This window comes from Apteryx rowi, unplaced genomic scaffold (genome assembly GCF_003343035.1).
Source record: "Apteryx rowi isolate R43461 unplaced genomic scaffold, aptRow1 scaffold_6, whole genome shotgun sequence".
Lineage (NCBI taxonomy): Eukaryota > Metazoa > Chordata > Aves > Apterygiformes > Apterygidae > Apteryx > Apteryx rowi.
The window spans coordinates 6,700,849-6,716,099 of record NW_020450871.1 but is presented as its reverse complement, the minus strand read 5'-3'; the positions used below and the strand labels follow the sequence as shown (position 1 = coordinate 6,716,099).

Genomic DNA, 15,251 nt, shown 5'->3' with positions numbered 1-15,251 from the left:
AGACAGGCAGAGCTTCTCTCAAAGCACCTTTTTTATGTTTGAGGAGTTCAAGTACCAATACTGTTTTTATCTTCCTTGCTTCTATCCCCCACCTAAACTATTTTATGTAATGTTATCTTTTTACATTGTAAGTAAACTCTAGCAAAGTGTATGTTACTTCTAGTAGCTAGGAAGCCCTGGTAGTATTGAATTGTTTGTTTCCCCATATCGTTATCTTGACAAAAATGGGATGCATACAGAAGATTGTTTTCTAATATGGTAAGAAAGAGATAACCTCTGAATTTGAACGACCATATTATCTTGCCTGATAGCACGCAGTGTTGCTGGCTGAGTTACTGGGCTAGCCATCTGTGCATGTTGCTTTATAATAGCTTCTGACTTGTGTGTTGAGAGATTGAGAACATATTTTTAAGACATTTTATATACACATTGTTGATTTCTGTTTCTGATTATTAGCAATATATACTTAACCTATAAATATTGGAATGAGTCTAACAATTATTCTTCCCTTCTGTAGGCAGTTTCTGTGGAGCTTCAGGCTCCCAGGGGAGGCTCAAAAAATTGATCGTATGATGGAAGCTTTTGCTTCACGCTACTGTCTTTGTAACCCAGGAGTCTTTCAGTCTACAGGTTAGTCACAAAAAGCAGCAGCAGTTCTTGATTTTTATTTATATATATATATATATATAAATTTTATTTATTTATTTATTTATTGTCAGATCATATGTCTTTTATCTGGTGCAAGGAGATGAAGACCATTTTGGAAGTTCAGGATAAAATGTGTGAAATGAGAAATAAGAAATTTCTAAGAAGTGAGAAAATGCAACTGTCTAATCCTACACTTTATTTTTCAGGAGGTGCAAGTTTATGTTCAGAATGCCTTTCCATTTTTGTTAAACTTTAATATATATCTAAGCCAACTGGTGCGTAAAACACATCTGAGAAATATCACTGTAGATTTTTGGCTAGAATTTGGAAAAGTAAGATTCTAGCGTTAGACATCTTGCTACATCCCAGTAACATGGGATATTTCTAAGGAGCAGTTCCAGTGGTGGCCCCAGAAGATCTTGACCCTTTGACATTTTTCAGAATATTGTCTGTTACGTCTGCCTTAAGAAATATAAAAGGGAAAGCAAACCAAAAGTAGTAAATGGTTGATGTTGGGCAAACTGGGAAAGTCGGGAAAAATAACCAGACAGGCAACATGAATCCTTTAAAACAGGCCTGCGGACCAGCAGCATTGGTGGAGCAACCTGGAGGAAGGTTTGTTTGAAGATACTTAATAGTACATAGACTTGGGCTTACAGGTGGAAGGGACCAATAGGTTGGGAAGACACTTCTGTCAGTCATAAGCACTTTACATGTGATTATCTCTGCATCAAATCCAGTTAATATGTGACTGTAGTATATTACGTAGAAAGTCATCCATTTTTTTTACGCGGACTCTATCCTTTCTCTTTAGTGCTCTGCTCAGAAGTAAATTATCTCAGTTAGAAATGCACCTCAGTTTTCCATTGAATTACTTGTTTTAAAATTACCCAGGTCATAAAAAGCAAATAAAACTTTGTGATACTGCATAGAATGTTGTAGCATAGGATACTTTTAAGATGTCAGCTGTAAGCGGTGCTCTGCAGTGATTAGTAATCAAACTGACACCTTTAATGTTATTAAAGCTCCTAATTCAGATGAGTTGAAGCTTGTTGGTCTGCTTGGTTATATACATACATAGCTTACTGTTGATCGCTTTAATTAGAGGAACAAATAGGCCAAGAAAAGGATAACATAAAACAGATCTGCCACAGCTGGAAAGGAGAATAATTATTGAAAACAAAATGCTGAAGTTGCAAACACATTTTCCCCCTACATAGTACAGAGATTTTTATCCTGCTTTCTCTTACCCAGGGTCTTGTACTTGAATTCTCAATTCTGGGAGAATCTACCAAACCGTAGCAAGAGGCATGAGAAGATCTTTTGTCATCCTTTGGTATTAACCAGCTAGCCACCTCGTGTAGGCCAAGAGGTTATAAGCCAATGTCATTTTCTGTCTTTTTAAATGCAGTTCAGATACTATTTTGAAGAGACTCTTCTTTCTCTGGATGATTCTGATAAAGCTTTTGAGGTGCTTTGAGTAGGAGTCTAACTGTCCAAGTCTATTATAGGATCTACCAGGTTTGTTATAGGATCTAGGTAGAATGTCTGTGTGTAGAAAACATAAATGACAGCTCTCTTAAATTTTGGCCAAGAACATTTCAGCATTTCAAGCGAAGTGTTGATTCAGAGCAATAGCAATTATTTGAGAGTTTAAAAAGCTTTGGGGGTTTTCTTTTTGTATTGGTTTTCCCGCTGGCTTTTAATTTGGATTGTTAGATATTTTTTCTTCTTAGACTTATATCTACAGTTCAGAGAAACATTTGAGGCTTTGCTTTCATGTATAACATTTGGGGTTTTTTGATTACCTGTCTCTCTCTCTTTATCAGTCAGGATGAGCTACATATTTGTTTTACTGGTTTCTGCAGTACCACAGTACACAGAAGGATAAACCTTCTTTTAATGATTCTTTTCCAATCTTGTTTCAGATACGTGCTATGTGCTATCATTTGCGATCATTATGCTAAATACCAGTCTGCACAACCACAATGTAAGAGATAAACCAACAGTAGAGAGATTTATTTCTATGAATCGTGGAATTAATGAAGGTGGAGACCTTCCAGAAGAGTTGCTACGGGTAAGTTGGATTGGGGAAAAAAAGGCATTAGTGGGAAACTTAGAAGCATATTTAACAGTTCTCAGACCGATTTGTCAAGGGAAGTAAGATCATTTTCTAGCATGCATAACCATCCGAATAACTGAAAGAAGCACTTTGTGATATTTGCAGCTTCTTTGATTTAATTCTCTCCTTATTCAGTCTTACACTGATCAGAGGAGAGTCTATATATCTCTTAATTTTGCTTATGGCAAAATTCTCATGGAACTGGCTTCTTATGAAAAAAATAGTATTTCTGGATAAGTTAGAGAAAGCAGGAAAAAAATAGTAGAAATATTGTGTTTCATGATTACATTTCTTTCTCTTCCATGAATTTGTGGAAGTTCTTCTCCTGTCCCTTGAAATATCAATAAAAATATTTATCTCTCTCTATAATATATCTATCTATAACACTGATGGTCTAAAGTATTTTCCAAGAACCCAGATTCATTTGCCAACACTTGTACTAATTGAGAACTGTGTGAGAAGCTGAAACCTCTGAAATACTGAACACCAGACTTGGAGAAAGATGTCTTTGCTGAGAAGTGCATATAAAAACTGTAAAGAGACACTTGTTTATAGATAAAATAATTTAAAAGTAAACTTACTCAGAATAGTAAACAATTATTGGGAAGGGATGGTCCAAAATTTTATGGACAATATTTCCTATGCTTTTTACATAAACCATCTGAGAAGCAGTAGGATATCCAGGATGCCTTGCTGATGAACACTTATTAATGAGGTCTTTTTCCTCTTTTTTTTATTCTTCTAGAATTTATATGAAAGTATTAAGAATGAGCCGTTTAAAATTCCAGAAGATGATGGAAATGATCTAACGCATACATTTTTTAATCCGGATAGAGAAGGTTGGCTGCTGAAATTAGGTTAGTTACAAGGGCAGTTTTGCTGCTGTATGCTTTGTTCATTTGTAGCGTGTACGCTGCTTCCCTGTCTGACTCCTTTGTTGTGAATCTAATAGGATTAACCTTGTAATTTATATTTTCAAATGTACAAACTAATAATAAGTAATTTCTTTCACAACTGTAGGTAGTTGCTTCTTATGTTACATCTCCAAATTAGCTATCTTGTTACAAACTTTGAAGTGGAGTTTTATTTCTGATACTTGAGAAAACGAATACTCAGCAACAGAAAGAAAACTCCGTGCGGTATTTACCACATGCTGTGACAGATAAATAACAACTAAGTCCCCATAAAGTCATTGCAGAAAACTGTATGATATTTCAACTCAGTTTTCTGTATACAAAAAAGGATTTCTGTTCAAGTAGTTATTTTTGTATGTCTTTATTTTTCCATATTATTTGTGAGTTTCTCTTGGTTTGGTTTTGGCTATGATTTTTTAATGAGTGGTTTAAATGTGCCTTCTTGTTTTCCTTATGGCCTATGACCTATCACCTTTCTGTTCTGTGACTGGCTGTCTCTGCTTATTCTGCATTAGGAGGTACGTATCTGATTGCTTTCCAGTCCCCTCTTGTTCTGTTGCTCATTCTTTTATTTTCTTCCTCCTTCCTCCTGTTTTCTTTTTCTTTTGCTTTTTTTACAAATCAAATTTATTGTAGCATTTTACTTTTTCACTCAGCGTCACTAACAGTATCATCAGTGGTACCCTGTCTACAAAAGACTGGCCTGTCACTCTAACTCACATGCAAGTGTTTTCTGCAAAAGAAGAAAATGTTTACTTGTAGAACAGAAAAATAAAGGTGATTTGTCAGCATACTTTTCACATTCATTGAAGAACATAACAAGGGGAGAGTAATTTCTGCTGAGAGTAAAACAGTTGTCTTATTCTTGTAATGACGTTCTGGAGCATATTTTGATGCTTGTATGTAAAATTTGTTAGAAAGTTGAAAGACTGATTACAGTTGAACTTTGCATATATTAAAGTCACTCTTTTTCTTGTTTTCCTTTTTAAAATATGTATTTAGCTTATTTTAATTGAATCTAAAATGAGCACTGAGTTTAGGGTTGCAGGAAGCTTTGGTATTTACAGTCTTCTGGCACTGCAAGATGCTAGATATTCTACCTTCATTTACATACAGACGCCTTTACAGTTGGCTGGCTTTTTTTACTATATAAAACAGTCTCTGAAATTTTACAATAACCTTTGTTTTTCAAAGAAGTAAACCTCTTTTATATAAAACGCCAGTACACGCTCCATTAGAGCCAGTTGTTGGCAACTTCAATGTGTAAAGTAGCAGGAACTTTGCCCTTCCTCTCTGGCATATGAGGTCAATAAAAGCGATCTTTGATTGCATACAGTATAAAGGAGACATTACACTGAAAACGCAACAGGAAAAGCACGCACGAAAGTGCCCGGTGTTGCCCACGAAACTCCCACAGCGTAAGGGTGTTGCAATAAGGAAGCGCAACGTGGCCGGAGTCCTCCTGTGTATCAGGCTGCAAATACACGAAGCTGCTCTGCCTTGGGGACTGAGTTTTCTTAGTAGACGCAGACTGGTACAGACAAATATGTTTTGCCAGTTTAGATGCAATGACCAGAAATAAACCTGGTGATTTTTTTTTTGTTGTTCTTTCTTTTCCCTCCCTTGAGTTTCCCAGTTGCTAGGAGGCTTAAGCTATATATTAGTATGTTAGAGAGTGCTGTCTCAGTCCACGTTGTTCTCGGCAGTACAGCCTTTCTGTTGGGAAACAATTATGCTGAAATTGGCGGGGCTTTCTTCAAGTTCAGGAAGATGTGGATATTAAAAGTTCCAGTATTGTTGAAAAGCTAAGGAGTTTCTATTCCTGCATAAGAGTTTAAGTGATCAGTTGTGTTAATACTTGCCTGAATGTTGAAATAGAAAGTTTTATATATAACTATAAATATGACTAAAACAACCACTCAACCCTGAATATTTCAAGACAGTATTTTTTATTTGGTGTTTCTTATAGTCATCTCTTCCCTTTGCTTCCTGTGCCCCTCTATTTTGTATTACTGCTCACTTCATTGATTACTCTATGGGCTGGACTCTTTCAATATTGTGGAACTTTCATATATTGTAAAATTCACCTGTCCTAAAGACTTTCCCATCTATCAACAGGCGTTGGAAGACCAGTGGGTGCAAAAAGCTTGCTTTTGTGAAGTTTGCTGCTTTGAATCTTTCAGAGGGAACTTCATGCAAGTCAGGCCTGCAAAGCCCCAGTGCCAAAATTGGCAGCCATACAAAAATTCTGGTTTTATCTATCTAGATTTAGTTAATGCATTTTTATAGATGTCTTTATCTCAGTAAACCTGAATTAACATTCAGTTTTACATCTTTTAAAGCATGGTCTAATGAAAATGAATGCTGTAAGTAAAAAAAATTAAGGCTGCTGACAGCTAATGAATCCTCATTTACATCGGCTCCAGACGTTACTAGCTTTTGGCTTTTTCTGCATCGTAATTATGAGTGGTGTTGGTACCATAACATTTCCTACCAACCACCTTAAGGACTGATGTTTTGGACTAAGTGCTCCATGTCCTAATGCCTCAGAAACAATCATTCTGCAGAGGGAGGCATTTCCTTGTCTAAAACAGCTTCTTTTGGCAAGTGCCTTGGTTTTGTGTAATATTTCCTTCTAGTTGGAGGGAAACAGTGACACTGTTCTACTGAACTGGAGAGGAAATGATTCAAGCGAGACACATGATTGTGGTAATTTTTTTTTTCTGCCAGTCAGGTGGTTGCTCTGAGCTTGGAGATTCACCTCCAGGCCGGTTCTCGCAGTGGTGCTTGTTCCAGGGCAGCGGTCCTTGAGAGGACGTCGTTTCTTCTCCCTGATGTGGGACAAAAGAACAGTGGTCAACGATCGGGAGCCTGACCCGTGCTTTCCTGTGCCCCTCTAGGTCTCTCAGTAGCTGATGCTGTTCTAGCTTGAAGCAGTTAATGCTGCAGTTGAGACAAACTTCTCTTGCAAAGAAACCTAAACTTTGATCTAATCATCCATTCTAACCTCACATGTGTGCGGTTTGAGTCGTTCCACCCAGTGGTATCTAAAGGAACTGAGAAGAGAAAGCATTCTTGATGTATCTCTCCTCATTTTTTTCCCTGTTCTTCTAAAACTTTACTATGAATCTTCAGATTTGGGTAGGATTGTCTACCTTTTGCTTCCTAGCTGCCTTGCTAGTTTTAAGATCCTTTTTACTTTAGTCCTTTCCAGTTCTTTTTTTCCTTTAATAAGGCTTTCTTTTACTTTGTGCTCTAGTTTGTACTTTGTCAAGAGTTGGAAAAAAGTTCCTATAATTGGGCTACATAGGTGAAGAGGATTTATAGTGCCCTTTCTATGTTTTCCCTTTTTGCGACTTTTCCTTATAGTTTCTTTGTATTTTCATCTACCAATGTTATGCTTCTGTATTTTATTGAGATGTCCTTTCATTTTAATTAATTAGCTGGATTATGAGAAGTACATCATGTACATCTCTCTTCATTTCTGTAAACACGTGTGGGTTCATATTCTGACTTTTCCTGATCCTCTTCCGATAACTTAATTCCTTTAAATGTTAATCTTTAAAAGACCGACAGCTGGAATAGGATATGGAGCCCGGTTCCAAACCCTTTGTCGCTGTTTGTGATCCTACAGCGTTCTCTGCCAAGGAAAAGAGTGTTTTGCTATCGCTGGGTCTTAGCCATTAATCTTAAATGCAGTGTTTCTGGCCCACGAAGTCTTGTCAGGCAGCTTCTTGGTTTGTAACCCGTTGTCCAGGCGTATTAAGCGCACGTTATGTGGTAGGTGCTGTTGACCCCTGCAAGCTTGCTGAGTCCAGGACACCTTTTAAGCTTTATTAGAGTTTCTGTGCTGTTGACAGCTGCAACTAAGTAATGTGTGTATTGGGGTGGGAGCATAGAGATTTATGTATGAGAAAATTCCTTATCATGCCAAAAAAACCCTCCTATCTCACTGCTTTTTTATTTTTTCTCTGTAAGAGTAATTCACAGCTTGGTGCAACAGGGACTGGAAGGTCTGTCTCCGTAACTCACGTGCGTGCCATAACCCAGCAAGCTATGGGCTGTTCTGGGGAGAAGGGAGCAGGGAGAGGAATATCATCAGGGATATCATCAGAGATATTTAACCTTCTTTCTGGCTTCAGCATCAAACCTATCCTGGAGCTGGGAGATGTTTCATGACAAAAGCTTTGTCAAAACTGCAGCACGATTACAAAAAGGTTTCGGGCTTGAGAAATCTGCTTTTTCCAAAGAGGGGATGTTACCAGAAAATTTTCAACAAACTCCACTATCATTTACCAGTTGGTGTTTCAAACTGTTCTAGGAGTTGTGTGTTTAAGTCCGTTGTTTCTGCCTTAAATTACAAGCAGGTCTTCTTTTAAATATATGGTTCTTACCTGATTTTTATTGTATTTCACCATGATATAATAGTTTATGAAATATTTCTTCAGTTTAAGCTGCTTCTGCAATAGTAACCAATTTGCCTATTTGTTTTTCCTGAAGCTTAATATTCTTCTGCTCATTTTGCCATATCATCCTCTCTCCTACTGGCTTGTCTAGAACGGGACAAGCCATGAAATTTAATGTTAGTTGGTGTTACCAGTTAGCCTTTAAAACAAACATACAGAAAGTCTTATAGGGCAGACCATGATTTAAAATCATTGCAATGAATATTGCATTATATGAAAGATATGTCACATTAATGTGATAGGAAGGCAGAGCTGCCCTGGCAGTCGTCTTGACTTGACTGCTGCTTATTCTTTGATCCAGAAGTGAGTCAAGCTAAAGTTTATTGGCTTTTCCATTCCTAGCACGATCCCTCCCCTGATAACTGAACCAGCTTTCAGTCAGCTTGGTGGGAATTTTTCTAGTGACTTATGTGCAAATTTGAATGTTTTATTATCTACACTGCTATATTACTATCTGTCACAGTGCTTATACTAAAACGCCACCGGTTCTTCCCTCACTGTTTGCAGTTCACTCAACCCTTCATTCTGTCATGGCTTCTGCATCTTGCACTCCTTTGCCTTCTCCTCTTCCTTCACCACGCCTGCTTGCAGGGTAAATTTTTCTTAAGATGAGCGTGTGCGTAGTGGAAGTGTAAAATTTGAGTACATTGAACATGTGTGTTAGCCCTGCGTTATCATGTAGGTCATAAAACCAAACTAAAGGAAGATGTAACATGCAAAAGGACTTGGTCTATAATGCAAACACATAGTGGTCCAAGCTTTATGATGTTCTGAGAATTGTTCTTTAACTTAATATGGTTTGTATTTCTGTATTAAGCAAAACCCCAGCTATCTCAAGTAAAGCAGAAAGATAAAAACAAAACAAAACAAAACCCCCCCCCTGTGATTATGTTTTAGATCTGGTTATGTGACTTTGATTTGGAGGTCTTGTGTATATTAACGGCACTCCTTTTATACCAGAGTGTTCAATAACGATCAAGTCTTTTGAGACATTGGATTAATGAGATTGAATCACTACTGAATGGATGATGCACAGGTGGTGACCTAATCCTGAAATCATGTAACTCCTATATTAATAGCATGAATTCTTTATCTACACTTGTCTTTCCGTCTTTCCTGGAAATGAGTTTTAAAAATAATATAATTGTGAAAGATTAGAGGCACTCTAATGCCCTGCAGAACAATAGCTAAAAGGCTGAGACAATAACGGGTGTTTCTAAAAGGAACAGTTTCCTCCAGTGTGACCTTAACAGTTGTAAGAATGAGGGGCTCTGTGGTTTTTCTGTTTTCTAAACTGTTAACGCAGGAAAAACTGGCATTTTTGGACCAGCAGATATTTCTGTTCTCAGATGTACTCAGTGATGGATTATCCCATAAAGAGAAAATGTTTTAAAAATACTAAATTATGAAAAGTGACAAAAAATGATGCATTTTGGCTTAGGGATTTCTAATTTGCTCCTTACTGATGAAGCATCAGAGTTGTTCTGCTTTCAAGTAATAATGTCTGTTAAGTATCTTATGCACTTGGCCTTAAATCTGAAATTGGGGATAGGTTCTTAATGACACGTATGGTCACCACTGGCATGAAAGGAAGGTCATAAAATGCCTTTAATTATATTGACAGACCACTTCCTTGTACCGGACCGACTGTGGACAGGGTTGGTCCTGCTGTTGGGACCCAGTTAACAGTTTTGGTGGTGATCCACCTCCCTTTCCCATAGCAGCACTGACTGCGTTGCTGGTGGCTATGTAAATACTAATATTTTTGATGCAGTGAACAGATGAGACCGCTTAGACACAGGGAACAGATCTGACTTAAGAAACTGTTGCATTCAAGTGAACTGGTAAGAGAGAAGACATTTACAGTTTCAGAGCATAAAAGTTTTGTGGTTGGTCAGCACCACCATAGTTAATGTTGTCTCAGGAGTTTGATCTTGGTACAAGAAGAGTTACAGGAACATATTCCTTAAATCTCAGCTCCTCTGTGCCTGATCCATTTGCAATTCAGTTCTTAAGCCGTATGTTGAAAAAACAGCACAACTAAATTACTTTCTTGCCCATTTGTGAAGCCTTGACAGCAACACACATATAACTAAGCAATACCTTTTAATTATAGGGGGAAGAGTAAAAACGTGGAAACGAAGATGGTTTATTCTGACTGATAATTGCCTCTATTATTTTGAATACACAACAGTGAGTATATACAACAGTGAACTTTACTAGTCATTTAAATTCCTTGATTACAAATAATGTGATTTATTTATTTATTTATTTTTAGGACAAGGAACCTAGAGGAATTATTCCTTTGGAAAATCTTAGTATAAGAGAAGTTGAAGACCCTCGAAAACCAGTAAGATATTTTGATCATCATCATCTTTTTTTATATGAATATAACTAGTAAACCATATGGAACTTAGATTTAGTGTTGAATGAAAATATTTGTCAATTTTTTTGATTCATTTCTTAATTTCTACCTTCCAGAACTGCTTTGAGCTCTATAACCCCAGTCATAAAGGTCAAGTAATTAAAGCCTGTAAAACTGAAGCTGATGGTAGAGTGGTAGAAGGCAACCATGTAGTATATAGGATATCTGCTCCAACCCCAGAAGAAAAGGAAGAGTGGATTAAATCTATCAAGTGAGTTCAGAGTCTTAAATGTCTTTCAAAAATGAAGTGTAAACTTCTTTCTGGATAGGATATTAAAAAAATTTGTGTTGTAACTTGTTTGAACAATTTTGATGTGGCAATGCCCTATTCTTGGGATTGATGACAAGCTGCACAGGGCAGTCGGATCAAGATTTAATAGATCTCCTGTTAGTATCTGGTCCGAAGGAAACAGTGCTACCAACTCAAATGAGGCGAATGTGGGGGTTTTTTTGTTGTTTTTTTTAACAAGTGTTAAAGCCTTGTGTGAATCACCTTTAACCTTAATTTTATTAGACTAATTATTACTTAACTTAATTATTAACTTCAGTGACATTTATCTTTAGTATGTTCATAGTGCAGCTTTGAGCTTTCACAGCTTGACTTTATCTTGTAAGTTATGTAAGGGCAAACCCACCCTTAAAGGGATAAATAATGTTCAAGGTGAATATACGGAACTGTTACAAACCACAGCTGAGCAACTATCATGTTAAAGAAATGCTTCTGATGCTTACAGCTCAACAATCCATTACCCCGTTAAAAGTTTGGAGTCATCCAGAAGGAAAGGAGAACAAAATGGTTCTAGTTTTCAAAACCAGATATTTGTTAAGCAAACTGATGATTCCCTTTCTATCTTCTAGAGCAAGTATCAGCAGGGATCCCTTCTATGATATGCTGGCAACAAGGAAACGAAGAATTGCAAATAAGAAATAGAACTTGATCAGCAACTCGTATACCTGCCTCAGCCTAGAAATGAGCATACAGCTGAGTGATAAAGTAAAGTAAAAATTGGATAAACTAAATGACAATTATTGTAAATTGTATATACACACACTTTACTACAACATAAAAACTTGGCAAGACCTTTCAGGGTAAATAGTTATTGGCATATAGTTTGAAGTAAGCTTCAAATCCCAGAGGATAATTTTGTTGGGACTTAATTCAATTGAAAACATGGAAACCTTGTTTTCACTGTATTAGTTACAACTCCACTGTCCTTGGGTTAGAGAAAAGGGAAGAAATTTCAGGCTAACAGTAAAATATCCTATACCTGTTCCTTGAGCACATTGCCTATAAAGGAGAAGCGATTATAAGTACTTTTATCTCTCGCTAAAATGCAGCACTAAGAAGTTGAGTACAGAACTATCTAGCACTTACTTTTTCTGTAAGCAAAAAACCCAAGATATTAATGTGAGCTTACAAATCTTGTGTGTTTTGCAGTAAATGAACAGCTGAGTGAAGCTTTCACTTAGCATTCTCTCTCCTATCTTATATGGAAATAGCTTTTCTTCTTCAGAAATGCAACTCAATGGTAAACTGGCAGCTACACCGTTAACTAGTTGTGCCAAAGGGTTTGCTTGATCTGCACTGAAAAATACACGGCTGCCAACAGCAAAGGCTTGAGTCTGTAGACACGACAGTGGATACAGATGTGGTTTAATACTTGCCAGTAGGCTAAAACTCATTCCTGTCTACTCATGCACTCACAATAAGCAGTAAGATTTAATGACTGGTTTAATCTGCTTTTTATATAATAACATCCTTCTTATTTTTTGGTTATGTTATAATTTAATTAACATTAAGTTACTACTAAAGGAATAAGATAACAGGGCTTGCATTGGTTATAAGGGTCTAGGTTTTGCATGTGAAAAAATTCCCCCAAATTCCATATGCGTTTAACTTTTAAAAAGCGAGGTGAAGAAGGTGTAATCTTTCTGTTAAATACAGCCCTAGTTAAGCAAGCAGGAGTCATTCCTTTGCTTGGGAACAAACTACGGACGTACAGAAAAGTTCACTATTTTCATTATATTCTTAAAGGAGATTTTTCGGATCTGTGCCTCAGTAGTTGAAATTGAAAAACTGCATGGACATCCTTATTTTTACTTTAAGAACAAAGTCTTACACAATTACCTGGTGCAACTATACTTTTCCCCTGCCATTCTCTGTTGTAAATTGTCGGATGTCTTTCTGTGGCCCTACTCTGATAGTCTTTCAGTAACACATGCAAGCTACTGCTGTGACAGATTTTACTGCAACACTCTTCTATTAATAGTGCACATAAATACTTCTACTATTAAGGCAAACCCCCCCCCCCCACTGTGGAATTGGGGGGCAGACTTCTTTTGGACCCTACCGCTTCTCTTAGTACTCGGTTTTCCAGAAACCTGTTGAACCTGAGCCGTGCCTACTGTGCCAGTGAATGCTTTGGAGACCTGATGCTTTGCAAAGCGGTTTTGCCTCTCAGTTACAGGTGCATCTCTGAATACGTTTTAGGGAATTGTGCTGCACTGACAAAAATATAGATTTATTAATTTGATCTGTTTCAAATTTTATTTTAACTTTAAGGGAAAGTCTGTTTCATGGTTCTTATCTTGCTCATTTGCCTTATTTTGCATGAGATATTGTCCCGTGAATGTTCTGTTTTATTGCATGTTTCTCAAGAGGCTGAGAGAAAAGAACGGAGTAAACTTTTTCACGCTACAGATTTTCTATGGTGTGTGTGGAACTGTAGTCGACTTAGATAAATGTTTGGCTCTGAATGTTTTTAAGGAACAAAATTCAGCCGAAGGGGTTAGAACCCTTTAATCATCAGTATGGGGAAACTGTTGCTTAATGGAACCTATTTAGACTCTTCATAGACACTAATTAAGTTGTACGTCCTATGTTTGCAAAGCAGCATGATGATACAGCTGCTAACGTCATAACTTGTTTGGATTCTTCTGTTCCGCAACTTTAAAAATTTTGATTTTGAGCAAAGCATCCATCAGTTTTAGCCTTCACAAATAGATTTGTAATGGAAGTAGTGATAGACCAGAATCGGAGGTACTAATGAGTGTAAAGCTGAAATGCAGCGATTAAAGTATTTCTGGAGAAATGTGAGATTACAAAAGCATTAATAAGCCATGAAGCACTTTTGTATCCTTTCTTATCTTCTGAAATATCACCTTCAAGAAAATCTATTTATTTAACCAGAGGAGAATGTCTATCTATAAGCATGAAGGAAATGCCTTGAGAGTTCATTTGCTATATTTAGTTTGAAGTTTTTACATCCTGCAGAAATAATACTTAGAGTAACATGTAACTGAGGATATTATAGCAGGAAATATATTATTTTTTAGCATTAAAAAGCGCCATCTTAAACAGCTATTTGTGGTGCTCAATGTATCTATTTAATTTACTACCAAAGCTAGTGGAATAGCGTTCTTGTGTGTGATAATATTTGATTTCAAATGTTCTTTGTAACAGTATTAACAGGGAATGAAATTGGCCCAAAATTTCCACTGGCCACGAGGCCAGTAAAACGAAGTGGCTTGTGAAAATTTTGGCCAAATCAGGTACTATCCATGAGGGTGAAAAAAAAATCTCTCAACTTTTTTTTGTTTGTTATTGGGCTTCAAGTCCAGGTGCAGTTTCTAAGACTAGCTGCTCTGTGGCCTAAAGCAATATCTGTTACAGTTTGGCCATGCTGAGGAAACGTCAGCTGGGGGCAACAGACTTCTCCCTTCCCGTTGCACTGAAGAAATGGTGTAGTTCTTCAGCTCTTGGGTTTTAACGCTGCCCTTTAACACGCTGGGGCAGCAAGAGCCACTGCTGCTCCTGCTGCGTGTACGGCTTCGCAACACCCAAACCATTCGGCCACTGACTTCGGTCCCGTTGCCAGTGCAATCTAGGGAGAAAACTGTACATAATGCTTAAGCTCAGCTGGACTGACTTAAACTTTACAATATTCTGACAAAATAAGCTCTACATTACTTAACATTTTGAACAGTTTTAAACTGGTACAAAACTGAACCTTTATAAACTGAGCAGCATTTATAATGCTTCATATATAAAAACAATGCATATTTTTTAAAATTTAATACATATCTATGTAGATATGCTTGCTGGAAAAGCTAGGTCTGTTGTAGACCAAATGCTGCAAATTAAGACTTGTGGCTTACCAGTTTCACTTCTATATTTTCTTGGAAAATGTTTCTAGTTAGATTTTAAATATAAAATGTAAATACTGTACAGATCTGTATTGATATAAGTATTACTTTGGTGTACACAAGTGATTTGCATGGCATATTCTGTATCAATCATTGTTAAAAATGTGATGTTCTATGTAAATCCACTGCAATATTAATGTTTTCATTTATCATTAAGACATGTTGCTTAAATCTGGAGACTTTCTCAAAAATAAAGTATGAAACTATGCTACTGTATAGCTTGTCTTTTACCAAGAATAGATGCGAGTTAACTGCTCAAATTTTTCATAGAGATTAGGAATCAGTTTTATGGTATCGATAACTACTCTTTTAAGTAAAAATTTTCCTAATCTCCCTACACCTATGCACAGTAATTTAAATTACCAGGTTAAAGAGAGGAAAACCTTCAACTGCAAAGCAGACTGTATCAGTAAAGTATGCTACCAGTGTGAGCCTAGGCGTGCAGCTTTTATTCCATTAAGAGCTGTTGT

General features: G+C 36.9%; 1 protein-coding gene across 2 annotated transcripts in view; it reads left to right on the top strand.

Moving 5' to 3' along the window:
- CYTH3 (cytohesin 3) overlaps positions 1–14,982 on the top strand; it is a 52,741-nt gene extending 37,759 nt beyond the window's left edge. For both annotated transcript variants that reach the window (XM_026083278.1, XM_026083277.1), the window contains 7 exons: positions 518–630; positions 2,577–2,725; positions 3,516–3,627; positions 10,267–10,343; positions 10,429–10,500; positions 10,632–10,786; positions 11,434–14,982. In XM_026083278.1, the coding sequence (XP_025939063.1) occupies positions 518–630; positions 2,577–2,725; positions 3,516–3,627; positions 10,267–10,343; positions 10,429–10,500; positions 10,632–10,786; positions 11,434–11,506 (751 nt within the window). In that variant the 3' untranslated portion in view covers positions 11,507–14,982. The remainder of the gene's footprint in view (positions 1–517; positions 631–2,576; positions 2,726–3,515; positions 3,628–10,266; positions 10,344–10,428; positions 10,501–10,631; positions 10,787–11,433) is intronic.
- Positions 14,983–15,251: the final 269 nt, after the last annotated feature.